This window comes from Bidens hawaiensis, unplaced genomic scaffold, assembly GCF_021521415.1.
Source record: "Bidens hawaiensis isolate Kalapana, Puna unplaced genomic scaffold, B.hawaiensis_p1.1 tig00038511_1, whole genome shotgun sequence".
Taxonomy (NCBI): domain Eukaryota; kingdom Viridiplantae; phylum Streptophyta; class Magnoliopsida; order Asterales; family Asteraceae; genus Bidens; species Bidens hawaiensis.
In genome coordinates this window covers 117,722-132,919 of record NW_027496757.1, presented here as the reverse complement: position 1 = coordinate 132,919, position 15,198 = coordinate 117,722, and the positions used below count along the sequence as shown (strand labels likewise).

At 33.8% G+C, this 15,198-nt stretch overlaps 2 protein-coding genes and 1 non-coding gene across 4 annotated transcripts; all 3 read left to right on the top strand.

The window, feature by feature from the left end:
• The first annotated feature begins 413 nt into the window (after nucleotides 1-413).
• LOC143590392 (U6 spliceosomal RNA) lies at nucleotides 414-517 on the top strand. Its single transcript, XR_013145467.1, has one exon. It is a non-coding gene; the product is annotated as a U6 spliceosomal RNA (small nuclear RNA).
• Nucleotides 518-2,324: 1,807 nt separating this feature from the next.
• LOC143590387 (membrane-anchored ubiquitin-fold protein 1-like) lies at nucleotides 2,325-3,606 on the top strand. 2 transcript variants are annotated; one of them, XM_077070886.1, is made up of 4 exons: nucleotides 2,325-2,563; nucleotides 2,772-2,936; nucleotides 3,041-3,124; nucleotides 3,227-3,606. In XM_077070886.1, exons 1-3 carry the CDS (start codon nucleotides 2,431-2,433, stop codon nucleotides 3,094-3,096), a joined length of 354 nt encoding a protein of 117 aa, XP_076927001.1. In that variant the 5' UTR covers nucleotides 2,325-2,430; the 3' UTR covers nucleotides 3,097-3,124; nucleotides 3,227-3,606. The 2 variants fall into 2 exon arrangements, with proteins under 2 accessions (XP_076927001.1, XP_076927000.1); XM_077070885.1 differs by lacking the exon at nucleotides 3,227-3,606 and having other exon boundaries at nucleotides 3,041-3,127.
• A 9,662-nt stretch (nucleotides 3,607-13,268) lies between these two features.
• On the top strand, nucleotides 13,269-15,198 carry LOC143590376 (uncharacterized). Its single transcript, XM_077070877.1, has one exon. The coding sequence runs from the start codon at nucleotides 13,322-13,324 to the stop codon at nucleotides 15,101-15,103; it is 1,782 nt and encodes a 593-aa protein (XP_076926992.1). The 5' UTR covers nucleotides 13,269-13,321; the 3' UTR covers nucleotides 15,104-15,198.

Here is a 15,198-nt window from a genome sequence, read left to right as displayed (position 1 = left end):
TTCTGCCATGTTTCTTTGAGCAGCTTCCGTTAATAATATGGGTTGACATTTTACTTTTGAAACGTACCAAACCTTTGGATTACAAGTGTTATCGAACATTACTATTTAGCGGGTCAATTCCGTGTTTATGGGCTTTATTTTGGAGCGGATCGAAAAGCGAAAATTTGAAAGACTTGAAATAAACAAATACAAATCAAACTGTATCAGTTTACATGAATATACACACCCAATTCACCTAACTACATTTTATTATTCTACAATTGCATGAATGAGTTCAAAAACATAAAATTCAGCTGAGCAAGTAAGCACAATTTGATAATTGTACGAAAAGATTACTTATACAAAGTTCATCCCACATCGACTCAGAGACGAATCTGGAGCTGCTTGAAATAGTGGAGACTGGTAATGTTTATTCTCCTTTTGGTGCATCTGATAAAATTGGAACGATTCAGAGAATATTAGCATGGCCCCTGCGCAAGGATGACACACGCAAAGCGCAGAAGTGGTCCAAATCTTTTCTAGAATTGTTTGGTCAAACTTTAACAGAATTGTTTGCTCAAACTTTAACTTCAGTTTTTCATCCACATTGCCTAAATTTGTTCAATTTTTGGTTCAATATAGACGAGGTATACCTCAAAATTCATTCTTCGAGATCCATAAGATGTGTCTGCTTATGTTTCCAACTCAGTTTCGTACTTCATTGTGCTGTATAGCTTCTTTATAATTAGATTTTGAGCATTTATGATTTGTAAAATTTTAAAATGAATTAGCAAAGGAGGTATATACTGAAACTTGAATCTTCTAAAGCCATGTATAATCTATGTGTTTAAAGTTCATAGCTTATGTTTAGGCATTTTGAAAGGATCTGTTAACTATATTTCAAGTTATGTTTGCCATATTTTAAAACTACTAATATGTTTTATAATTTTTGGTGGGAAGATTGTTTGCTTCACTTCAGTTTTGTATGTTGTTCTTGTTCATCCTTTATTTTGGGAAATCGTTGTTTGAGTCCTAGCATAGTAGCATGTTTAGGTTTGATTAGGTTATAAATAGGGATGTCTGGGTCGTTGGTATTTGTATGCAGTTTTCACGTTCAATAAAAAGTGTCGATTGATTGTATGATCAATAATTCTTGTTCATCACCTTTTCGGGTTTGATACTTGGTTTGGGGCCAACATCCTAGTTCATTTGCTGAAAATATTTACGGAATAGTTTATCATTATGCTTACCAAGAGGTTGCCAAGTTGATTTGTGTTACACTGACCGGGACAACAACTTCTTTTTAGTTCGTACTATAGTGACAAAGTGACTCGTTATGTGTTATATATGATTACATAATTATGTCTTAATAGCCGGCATCATATGAGTTTGGTGTGTAAATGTCTATAGATGGACAAACGGACAAGTGTCGTCTTGTTTTGGGTAAGCTTACCAGTCACATATTAGTTTGATCCCAAAAGGCAAAAAATAAAATAGAAAAAAGCCAGTTATGAAGAACAAAATATGTCAACTTGCCCCATAGAATTCGGTAGATAAGAGTATTCAAAGGAAGTAGTGGCCATATTTGACAACACATTTCCTAATTTATAGTCCTTATTTTATATCACATCTTAACATTTAATTTAATTCTATTCTATTCTATTCTATTCTATTCTATTCTTTTTTAATATTTATTTATACAAACCTTCCCACTTTTCCTTTTCCTTTTCCTTTTCCTTTTCAATTGCCTTTCTTCCTCTTGTTTTCTCCATTTGTAACTTATATATTCAATCAAATTCATTGATTAATAAAAATAATAATCTCTGTTCTTGTTCTTCACCAGATTCATCACTTGGGTTTGGATCAAGGTAAGCCATCAAAATCTTTATTTCTTTTCTTTCATCATATGTATATGTGCATATGATTCATCATTATTATTTTGTGATTCTTCATCAATTTTCAAGATCCACTTAAAGATTACACTACCCATATCTTTAATTTGTGGGAATTTGTTTTCTTGATTTATTGGTCTAACACTGGCCGTTGACTTTTTTGATGTGATTAATTTGATTGATTCAGTTAAAGATTAGAGTAATTCTTTCATTTTGTGAAATACCCATATCATAAATTTGTGATTTTTTTATTCTTTGATTAGGGTCATTTACTGATTCTTGATTTGTAGATGTAAAATTGTTAAAGACATATTCTTTGGTTGGTGGTTGACTTTTGATTGATTATGCAGTTTCAAAACACACATTAATGTTTTCTGATATTAAAGTTTGGAACTTTACAGGGTTTAAATTTAAATTGAAGGTCTTAGATCAAGCTCAAGATCTTGTTTTTTGTAGCTTCTATGTTATTCAATTGGAGTTGTTAAAGATTGTTTAGCTATTGGATTGAAGATTTTGGGTGTTTAGACACTGAAAAAGTATTTTCTATTGAAATTTGAATATGTCTGGAGTGCAAGATTCGTTGGAGATTAAGTTTCGTTTACTTGATGGATCGGATATCGGTCCTAAAAGCTTCCCGGTGAGTGCAAGTGTTGCATCATTGAAAGAAAGCATCCTTTCTCAATGGCCCAAAGGTTAGTACAACAATAATTCATACAACTTATAAACCAATGTTGCGTTGTTAGAAAATTTAACCTTTTTTCTTGTAAAATTTTCGTATCTTGATAAATAAAAAATATAAGAGTCGTAACAAACAAAAACCGTTTTCTTGAATTTCGTCTTGGTTTTCAATTTGTGCTTATTGACTTGATGAAAGTGTCGTGCTTTTTAATGATTTTGCAGAGAAGAATAATGCTCCAAAAACAGTAAAAGACGTAAAATTAATCAGTAGCGGGAAAATATTAGAGAACAGCAAAACGGTAGGAGAATGCAGGAATCCTTTGTGTGATGTCCCTGGTGGCGTTACAACCATGCATGTTGTTGTTAGTCAACCGCCTCAAGAAAAAGGTTAGCTTCATCTTTAAAATTATTAAAATCTTTTACATTTTCTTATTATTTGTTAAATGTCTAAAAGGAGCATTCTTAAAAATTTTTTTATTACCATTTAACAGAAATGAAAGTGAAAAGTGACGCGAAGCAGCAGAAATGCGTGTGTGTTATATTGTGAGAATCAAGTCCAAGTGCATTGTTTGCAGGTTGGTTTTTATACCAAAACAATGATCATTGGCAAGAATATTCATTTTTATTGTAGTATGTGGTAAAGTTTACAATTTTACTGTTCTTTGTAGCAGATTAAGAACGCTGAAGATGATATACTACAACACATTGAGGTTCATAGAGATTTAAAAGACGAAATTGATGAGAAGAAATATATTTATTAGTTATTACATAAGTCATTGTTTTGGGTTTCATGAAAGCTGCAATTTTCAATTCCAGAGCAATGTTGTTATAATGACATGTAAATCATACATTAAATTTTGCATATTGCTTTGGGTTTGAGGATTCTGGCATCAAGTCAGTATATGTTTTGCATATTTTTGTCAATTTTTGTGATATTAATTGGAAAATACTTCAGATGACTTCTGTATTTCTGTGTGTGTGTTGCAATTGTTTAAAGTTGATGCTAATGGCGATGTATGCTCGTATTTTAATTGGCGAATTGGTCGGGTTAAAAGCTAACCTGTAACGGATGTTTAAGCTTTAGATTTTCATAATTGATCTAGTGTAGTTAGTTAATTATTTATAAGAAATATAATGAAACTTCTCTATGTAGCATCACTTTTTGTATGGGAGCAGGTTGTGAGTTTGAGTCTCGCCCGGAGCATTATGTTCCGGGTTGAGCCAGAGAATTTTCTCAGTCGGGTGTTTTCTCCGTAGGTGGATGGGACGGGTCACCGCATTCTGTTCTCCTGGCAGAACGGTGATCCCAAGTGTCCGGCCTTTGCTGTTTAAAAAATTATGTAATCTTTCATAGTAACGCATAACTTAAAGAAATTCATCGACTTAACATTAAATTCCTACAAGCTATCCTTAATTTTCATCCATCATATATATTGCACATGTTTGTTTTATTAATTTATTTTACATTTTATATCATGTCAATGACAAAATATTCGTGATAGTCCTACTAATATCGAGTTAAAAAAGAAAAACACAAATATAAGGTTCTTTGGTAACAAAAAGTGATTATTTAAAGTAATGTATTAATTGCACTTTTATAATATGTTTTGAACGACTTGTTAATTATGTTAAACTTTTGTTAATTGCCAAATAAAAGTTTTTTTAAAAGATCAATGATTTTGAAGTTTTTATTTATTTTTTCTTTTTTTTTCAACATTCACTTTAAAATTTGAGTTTACATGTTGAAATGATCATTTTACCTGTTACATAACAATAAAAACCATAGTTTTTCAATTATATAATAATTAAGGTCTTGAAAATTTTACCAAGATTTTTTAGAAGATAACCACTTATTTCACGAGATAAGAATTTGGATTAAAACATTAAAGTGTTGATGGATGACAGTGAAAACGATGGCCAGATGATAACGGTGATTTCAGAGATTCCAGATGTTATTTAATTAGCATTTATTGTCATTTTCTTGTTTTTTAACTTGTTCGGCCTTTTTTATGTATTCCATTAAAATATTGTTACCTTGATTCCTTGAATGTGTTACTTCCTAGGCACCAAAAAATAAAAAAAATAGTTGAAGAAGAAAACTATAACCGAGGTGGGGCTTAACGGCCCAAGATCCAAATTTTCACGTATTTCTTTATAAAATAATTATTATTATATATTATAATTCATATGTTTGGTGCCGCAAAGTGGCCCCGTCTTTTTTTTGTTTTTTTTCTTGTTTTGATTGCGGTCCCTCATTATTCATTAACGTAACAAAAGCCAACCGACTGTCAGTTTTGATTTGGTTCTTTTTATATTATTTTTGTTTCAGTTACGGTATTGTGATGAACATGAACCGACCGAATTCGCGTAGACTCATGATGTTTTGTTTTAGTTTCAGTATCATAACGAAAACCGACCGAATACTGATTTTTTAGTTCTAGTACCGTGATGAACATGACAAAAACTGACTAAATTCGCGTAGACTCACTGTCTCAACACCCGGGATCGATAACGGGCGGGTTTTACGGATGATCGAGTTTTACCGACTGACACCACGCCATTGGCCCACCCAATTTTTATATTTTTTGTTTTATTTTTTGTCTTAGTTCCGGTACAATAACGCACATAACCGACCAAATTCTCGTCGACATACTGCATCAACACTTGGGTTTTACCACCATCCGAGTTTTACCGATTTATCTGACGCAATAAGCAGGGAAAACGCTAGTTGTTTATAAATTAGTTATTTGGTGGATTATGAAAATTGTCCTTGGATCATATACAAATGCTTAACGTTATTTTTATTTCCTTAACAATGTAAAAGTGATGTTATTTTTTAACCTTCCGCGAAATGAATTTGGTTTTGGCTATAGTGCGAGAAAAGAAATTCTAATAACGATCTCGAGTCCTGGCCCGATAAATCAACTCTGCTTATTTCGTATATTTGAAGCTCACTCTGAACAGAAATTTCATCTGGTCAGATATGCTTTACCAGAATCATAAAACGAAGTTAACTATGTTACAAACTAGAAGCTGAAATTCATTTGTTAATACATAGTCTAGCCTATTAACCCGTTTAAGAGTTCAATACACCTACCCGTTAACACAACGTACACTATTGATAAACGAGTTCAATACACCTACCCGTTAACACAACGTACACTATTGATATTTGGTAGCCTCTAGAATAAACATCCATGAATGTGTGAAGTTTATATTCCAATCCCTAGTGACTTCTTGCAATTTGCATACAGAGTTGTATATATTCGATCAAATCTAATGAGGAATTTTATATTAGAAGTGTAAAAAATAGAATAGAATAAAAGAATTATTTTATGAATGGTCGGTTTTGAAGTCTAAATGAACGTGAATCCATGTATCTTCCCAAGAAAAAAAAAAGAAAGGAGTTTTGCTACAACAACCGACTTTCAATTCTCACGATATTTTGCTTGTTTATTTACCTAGGTTGACACGTGTTCTTTATTCTAGATATTGAAAATATTGATATTGATTATTTATTCATGAACGAGAGGTGCAAAATATTCATTATCTTATCTATCCCCTCAAACAATCATTCGACTATTTATCTTTTGGGCGATCACATTATCACAAATCATATCATTGTCATCACTTCTTTCATCAAGAGACTAGATAACAAAAGTGTATATAATTGCTTTTATTTACAAATTTTGTATATGTATATTATTTCTTGTCTTGGATATTATATAGGCATAGAAATTATTTCCAAGATCCATCTCAGCATGTAGATTGGGTTGGTTGTTAATAATTTGATGCTTGACGTATTCAAAAGAAGATTACGTATGTGAGTGTTTTATATATAAACTTGTAGGAAACCATCCGAAAAATTAACATTGAAAACAATTCGTAGTAAACTACAATATAGAGAAATAATTTTAAACTTTGTCCCATTTATAATAATTTTGAACTTTAGGGGACATTTTCTTAAAAAGAAAGAAACCACAATTCTTGTTTCCATCTCTTCTTTAGTTAATTTGTAAATTAACCCTAACACTTAAAAAGTTGACACTGTTATGTACCTTGATTTACATTCATGCACATAGTGGGAAACATGGATCCATGGTCAGTTACTAATAATAATAATTATTATTATTATTATTATTATTATTATTTTTATTATTAGATAGTGGTGTTAGTACGTGGTGATGGTAGTTATTTTCTTAAGGCTTTTAAAAGCCATGCATGTTTAACTTTTGGATGAGGAATGAAAATATTATGATTTAATCAATCAAAGTCTTTTCAAAAAGTCTATAATTTCTATTCTGGTTTCTCTCTATTTTTTTGGACCATTTAATTAACAAACGAGGTTCGTAACAGTGGTATCAGAGCTGCCGTGATCCCCCAAACTTATGGTTGCTCAAACTCTATCCAAAACTGAGTTCCGTCAACGGCTAAATGAATCATTTGCGAGACTCGAGTACCAATTTCAAACCGTGTTCACCGCGCTCCAATCGATTCGAAACTCATTTGAAGCCCACTGCACCCCTACACCGCCACCACCAGTTTCAGCCCAAAAATTTGCAATTCCACCACCTGCTCTATCATCCGCTTCCGCCATACCACCGCAAACCGCTGTCGAACCGCCACCGAAATCAACCCCTGTCAACAAACCACCTCCACTCGTGCTGTTTGCAACCACCGCCTCACCGCCATTAACACACCCACCTACAAACAACACACTTTTTGGTCCAAACCCAGCCACCAAACGTCCCGCATCAGCACCAAATGCAAGAACAAATTCAACAACATTTAGCGGATGTACTCGGACCTCCACCATCTCCGGATCTGACAACAAAGTCTATTGTTGCTACCATTTCGACTGGTAGAACGAGGAAGATCGCAAACCTTTGGAGGATGGCTTCACATTCAAGGACACCGATCAAGAAGAACCATGCCATGATACCAGAGTGGCACCCACCGTGGCACTCCGTTGGTACTGCTCCGAACGCAGTTGGAATGATCGAGTGGCGCCCGCCATGGTGTGTCGAGAAGACCTGTTCCGATTTTATCCTTGGGGACAAGGATGTTTTAATCGGGCGGGATTGTTATATGTCTTGATTTACATTGATGCACATCCATAGCAGTGGGAAACATGGATCCATGATCAGTTACTACTACTACTACTACTACTACTACTAATAATAATCTTACAATACTAATAAACCAAAATAATGATGTCTATGTGTCATAACCATATTCATTCATAGATTAAAATTCTATACTAATCTTCTAATCTCTCTTCTCCTTAATCTATGCTATCCATGGGTCATTGGTGAAAATGGTTTGGCCCATGAGTTACATCTTAAGATATAATGCATACATTAATGACTATTTACAATAATATAAAAACCTAAAACATAATTTTTCTCAGTGTATACATTACTTTTTATTAAAGATGTCAACACATGTTTTAACAATAAAGACTCATGAATTCAGTTTGAATTATGGTGACTATGGTTCATTTCAAAACAACTTCAATAAAAACTAATATAGCCTCAAAGGCTTGTGTAGGCAGTTGCATTTATAGCAACTCAGTTTATCATCATCAATGAATCTTTTAGATTTATTATAGACAGAATTACAAATTTTGTCCTTTAAAAAAAGCCAAATTAAGGTTCGTGTCCTTTTTTTAGTTTCTTTGCAGGCAATATCCTTTAAACATTTTTTTCCTACACGTTATGTCCTTTACGCTAACTGAGTTAGAAAAACTCAGTTAAATACCCTCACGTGAGACGCATGTGAGGGCATTTTTGTCTTTTCGTCAGTACCTGCAAATTTATAACACTTTCCCCTCATTTCTCTCTTCTTTCTCTCTCTAAGCCACCACCATCACCACACCATCACCTGCAAATTACCACCACAAATCTCAGCAACGGTTTCCATTAACACATCCTCCGCATCCTCCGCAACGGTTTCCATTAACCACTCCGGCCAACATACCCTTTTCCGCCAGAGCCACCATCACCACACCTTCACCCCGTCGGAGCCACCATGGTTCTCCGCCGTCTCTTCCGATTCCGGCCACCTTCACTTTTCAATTGCGGCTAACTTAAAAAACTTACACCTTGTCGGAATCAAAAAGTCTTCAACCTCTAGATAATAATGTCCAAGGCGACACAACAGTCACCACCACCACCATCGGAGTCAACAGAGTCAACGACGGCAAACACACTCACCAAACGATACGAAGGACTCGTAATAGTCCGTACAAAGGCAATCAAAGGCAAAGGAGCTTGGTTATTATCTGACTGGGTATACGAATCTGAAATCCCCAAAAAGCCCCCCGAGTCAAATACTATCCAAGTCCCAAATCGAGTCATCACTCCGGTTATTATCCGACTGGGTATACGAATCATGTGGGTCCGTCACATTAACAAGTTTGACGCCATGTTCTTCAAGCTTTCATCCGACGGGTGGAAGTCAAAATTGGTCAACTTATCGGTCAATTTACCCACCGGAACTAGTGTTTTACGGGGGGCAGTGGTTAATAACGGGTATGTGTTTAATGGAAACCGTTGCTGAGGAGGATGTGTTAATGGAAACCGTTGCTGAGATTTGTGGTGGTGGTAATCCGGGCAGATCTCGAACCACCATTGATTTTCCGTCGAGCTCCGGGTAGATCTCGAACCACCACGAAATTTAACGATTGAGGTTGTGCCTTCAATCTAAGTAGACAACGACGGGAAAGGGGGTTGGTTTGGTGGTGGTCACGGCTGAGATAAGGGGGTTGGTAGTGGTGGTGGTGGTGTAGAGAGAGAAGAAGACGAGAAGAGAAAGAAGATGAGAAGAGAGAGAGAGCGTGTGTGTATATTTGAACTACTTCGTTGTAATGACCAAAAAGCCCTCACATGCCATGCACATGTTGTCATTTAACTGAGTTTTTCTAACCCAGTTAGCGTAAAGGACATAACGTGTAGGAAAAAAATGTTTAAAGGACACCGCCTGCAAGGAAACTCAAAAAAGGACACGAACCGTAATTTGGCTTTTTTCAAAGGATAAAATTTGTAATTCTGTCTTTATTATATGGTATGTTAAACTACACGCAATTTCAATCATGAAAAATATTTTAAGAATCACAATTAAAATATCATACCCGATTTTTTAATTTATAATCACCTTTCATTTTGTTTATTTTTTCAAAATAACAGAACTTATTTATTTTTATCATTTGACAAATCTCGTGTAATACACGGGTTCAAAAACTAGTAATAATAATAATAATAATAATAATAATAATAATAATAATAATAGATTGTGGTGTTAGTACGTGGTGATGGTAGTTATTTTCTTAAGGATTTTAAAAGCCATGCATGTTTACCTTTTGGATGGGGAATGAAAATATATGATTTGATCAATCAAAGTCTCTTCCAAAAATCTATAAATTATATTCTGGTTTCTCTCTATTTTCTTTGGACCTACTGGCGAAGCTTGGACTGAGGCACCGGGGGGGGGGGGGGGAGCTCAAAATGTATACAAAAATTCATAAACGCAGGGGGGGGACTCAAATTTTCGGGCCAAAAAAAGCTAAACTTACACTACGTATAAAATTTTTCGGCCGAAAACGGGTAAATTTATACTACTGCACAAAAAAACAGGGGGGCGGGGCCACCCCTGGCCCCAATGAAGATTCGCCCATGTTTGGACAATTTGATTAACGAACGAGGTTCGTAACAGACTATTTTTCCCTCTACACCACCATTTTGATCATTGGCCACCTTACCAACATGGCAACACCCCTCTCCAATGCAAGTTATATTTCTAACTTTGATTTCAAGGCTGTTTTTTTTCCTAAGGGTAAGTGAGGTTGATCGATGTATATTGACAGAAAGAGGAGAGGCATGGACGGTCGGGGGAGGAGGACACCATGGTCCTTGGGGTGACCACAACAAGTTTTGATTATAAGTGACTATTTGAGACCCGTGTATTACACGGGTAACTGATGAAAAAATTAAAATAGAAAATTATGATTTGCCTCTCTATGCTTTAGTGGCACGCAACGCGCTAAATCGGATTGGGATCTGTAAAGTGCTCCCGCCCATAAAGCATAGGGAGGCAAATCGTAATTTCTCATTTTAAAATTTAAACATTAAGAAATATACAATCAACAACGAAATTACCATATATTGTTAATACAACTACAACTTGTATTAAAATTACAGGAATTACAAAAGAAATATTACACAAATATTTTACAAATGAGAAAATTTCATTGTACACTACATTTGTAGTTATATTAGTCAGATTACCTTATTTATCAAGAATCAAATTCTTTAGCACATGTGTGCTTGTAACTTTTGACAAGGCAACGTATAACTGTCCATGTGAGAACACGGGTTCTTTCAAGTAAAAACATATATGTTGGTTATTTTTTATTGAATTGGATACATTTAATAATAATATACTAACATAAATTTTGATACAGAGTATTATACTAATTGAATTTGAAGTTGATTGAGCATGATAAATTTGTTGTCACCAACCGACCTGTATTGAAATATTTCAACTTTTTTTTAATTTAGTACAATTAAAAGTCATATAACCAAGGAGCATATGAAATAGTTGAAAATATTACATAAGGAATGCAATTGGCAGAAATATGAAAAAGGCATACTAACCTGTTTGCCATTGTTGTGAAAACGTTGATTACCGTATAAGATAGCAAAGTACCACATGATGTGTCTTATATATAGTACTTTAAAATATTAGAAAAGGAATGTTTTAAACTTTGAATACTAATCCCGTGTGATTAGTGATTATTTTAAAAAGAAGTTGCGGTATTTAATTAAGTTGATATATCTCTGTCTCTATAATTATTTAAAACAATTAAAAATCATTATTGTAGTTTTCAAAATATGAAAGAATTCATATTTACATGAAACAATCATGGTAAATGAGTTGACCAGATTAAATAAAAAAAAGTCGTAATTATAGCTTGATCATATTAGACCCTTGATTTATTTATTAAGAAATCTATCTAAAATAATCTATTGATTTATATTCAGAGAAACTTAAAAATCAAATCACTCACATTTATATTACTTAAAGGTGTTAAATAATGAATTTTATAATTTGATACATATTCCGTGTGATTAGATAATTTCGTTTGAAAGTTGTTGAAATATTAAACACCTAGTAAACCATGATTGTTTCCACACTTATATATGCATTAATAAGGAAAAAAACATAATTTAATATTTATTTTAAGGTTTAAAACTAATGATTATTCGTACGATTAGAGTTTTAGCAAAAAAAACCAGAATTGTAGGTTTTCAAAATTTCAGTTCAAACTAATAATGGTTTTAATATTTACCTAAAATTCTCTTTAATTTTAAAAATTTTAAATAAACTAATTTTAATGAAAATGAGAAACTTTGCACATTAAGCAAAATATAGTCAACAAAAATATGAATAATGAAAAAACAAACAACTAATGGTATTTTAGTTATGAAAAAAAAAGGATATAATGAAAAGTTTTAAATAACTAGTAAATCGTGATTGTAGCTTTCCAAATAAACAAAGAATTCGAATTTTTAGAAAACATGGTAAATGAGTTGACCAGATTCAAATTTATGTTTTTGAAAAAATGCTAAAAATAAATAAGAATGACTAAGGAAGTGATAAGTGGCACAAGTTAATAGTCTTTTATTATAATAATAGATTTTAGATTTTTGTGTGTTTAAGAAAACACATGTGTCATGTTAACAAGAAAATATAGATATGAATTAGTTGTATCTCCGGATTACAACTAAAACAAAGTTTGTATGTAATAAATAATAATAATAATAATAATACACAAAACTAATTAGAAGACATCCTTTAAAACAATTGAGAGAACAATATTCTATATTGAGAGAAAATGGGTGGATGAGAGTGACCCGATAAGTTGAGTTGTAAACCCGAGAATTTGATAACGAGAAGTGATAAATGAGAGTGAGACCCACCCACATATCGTATATACATACATACACATACATACATACATACATGTTGATTCATTCATTCCTTTCCCCGCCCCCTCATCTCTCTTTCTCTTGTTCTATCAACTAACAAACACACACACACACACACACACACACACACTCTAAACCCATACAACAAACATTACATAACCCACTCTTTCTTTCTTTCTTTCTTTCTTTCTTTTAATTCCATACGTTGCTTCTACCTTCAAATTCCCCTCCCCTCAATTTAATGCCATTTATTATTATGCTCTTAACCTAGTTCCATCAAAACATACAAACAAAGGTATTTTTTTTTAACTTACCAAATTCTTCAGTTTCATCCTTTTAGGTATTATTATTATTATTATTCTTTTTATTATCTTTCGTTTTAGGGTTTAAATGAAATGAAATGCAGTTTCATTCCTTTTTAATCGCTTTATCATCATCATCATCATCATCATCATCATCATCATAATAATAATATTGTAAAAAGGGTTTCTTGTGTTTTTAATCCAATCACTTCCTTTGTATCCACCCATCTTATCATTCAAATATTATTAGGTATTATTGTAAGTCTGTGTTCAATTGTTCGTCGATTCATATGAGTGTTATTATAATTATAATTATAATTTGAAATTGATAATATGTGGGTGGTAGGAATCATTATTATTATTTCTTTTGTTTTGTTTATGACTTTTGCAACTTTGATTTCTGTTCTTTAGTAATCATATAACATCATCATCATCACTCATTTTCAGGTCATCAATTTCTGAAACCATAACTTTAGTTTTAATGAATCCCCTAATCGAAAAAAACACGGAAACCGGAATCCAGAGAAGGAAATCCATATCCATTACTTCCGGCGGCGGCCGACCAAATCTTGCTGGCGGAAAAACCAGGCGCCACTCCATCGGTATAACCGGTTCTCGAAAGAGTGCCGGGGAAGAAGGTAATACTGTTCCGAATTATCTCAGGGCTTCAACCGGTTCATGTCATGATTTCTGTAAGTTTGGTAAGAAACATGAACACTCAAAGTCAACAATCCCTATAAAGTTTAAAACAACCACAACTGTTGAGAAAGATAAAGTTGTTCCAAAAACTCTAGTCTCACTAGAGAAAAAGAAACCTTCTACAAAATTTGAAATCCAAACGTGTGTTGAACCCGTAAAGGTACCCAAAAAGGATGTGTTGGTATTATCGTCATCAAAGAAACCACAAGTTAATAAACAAACTTCGTCAACAAACGGGAAAATAACAAAGAATGAGGTTAAAACAGTTGGTGAGATTAAAAAGAAAGACATTAAAACTGTCAAAACCGTCAGCACGGGTACTGTTAAGAAAGTTGTTGCAAAGGTTACACCAAATGGATCACAGTCCCCTAAAGCTTCTTTCAATAGAGCTGCAAGTTTGAAAGCGGAAAAACCTCGGGTTGTTAAAAAGGTCACACCTTTGAAGGATCAAAAGATTCAAAACAGGATGCAAAAAACCAAGCCTAAACAAACAATGGCTGACAAGAATGTTGTAGAAGAAGAGGTTAAACCTGAGACCATGGAGTTTGACTTTTTGCAACAGTCGATGGATCTGGCCAACCCTCCGGTTTCCAATAGTTCTGATTCGTTCTCAGACAAAAATGTTGTAGAAGAGGAGGTCAAACCTGAGACCGTGGAGTTTGACTTTATGCAATCGTCAAAGGATTTGGTCAACCCTCCGGTTTGCAATAGTTCTGATTCTTTTTCGGACAAAAATGTTGTCGATGATTTGTCAATCATCCATCCGGTTCATGAAAGTTCTGAGCTTTTTTCAGATAAAGAAATTCTAGAAGATTTAGCAGTTGTTAAAAGCTCAAAATCTTGTTTAGACAAAGAAGTTCTAGAAGAAGAAGCTCTAATCGCGCCTCCCGTGTCTGAAAGCCCTGAATCCTTTTATGATGACGAGGTTCTAGAAAACGAGTCTGATTACACTGAAGATGAAGAAGCCGAAGTTTCAGAAGATGGGTCTGAAACCGCTAATGTTAGTGAAATGGTGGCTTCAGTCGGGAATCAGCAGATCCCAAGAAAGGGCAAAATGGTAATTTCTGATGATAAAAACGAACAAGGCGTAAAGTTAAGGTTTAGGAGAGGGAAGATTCTTGATCTTCAGTCGGAGAATAACACTCCTAGAAGGCTCAAGTTCAGAAGAAGGGTTATTGATGGTCACGAAAGCGGTCAAAATATTTCAAGAAAAACTTATAAAAGCAAAACTTTAGATGTTGAGTCTGAGATTGATATTCCTAGACAGCTCAAATTCTCAAAAGGGAAAGTAATGGAAGGTAATGAAGATAAGCAGCGTGCGTCAAGAACAAGTTTTGAAAAGAAATATGTTGAGGATACAAATGAATCCAAGAATGGGCCTGAAAGTGTTGTGTTGAAGCATCAAATTGAGCAGGAAAAGAAAGATGCACAAGGTTTGTTGAATAATGTGATAGAAGAAACCGCAAGTAAGCTTGTTGAGAGCAGGAAGAGTAAAGTGAAGGCATTGGTTGGTGCTTTTGAAACTGTGATCTCGCTTCAAGACGGTAAACCTTTGCCCGGTTGATGAAAAATGAAAAGACGGTTACTTTCTTTCACAAGAATTCAGGTTCTGTAAAGAGTTTTAGATTTAGAGCCTGATGATAACTTGTTTGTGTTGGT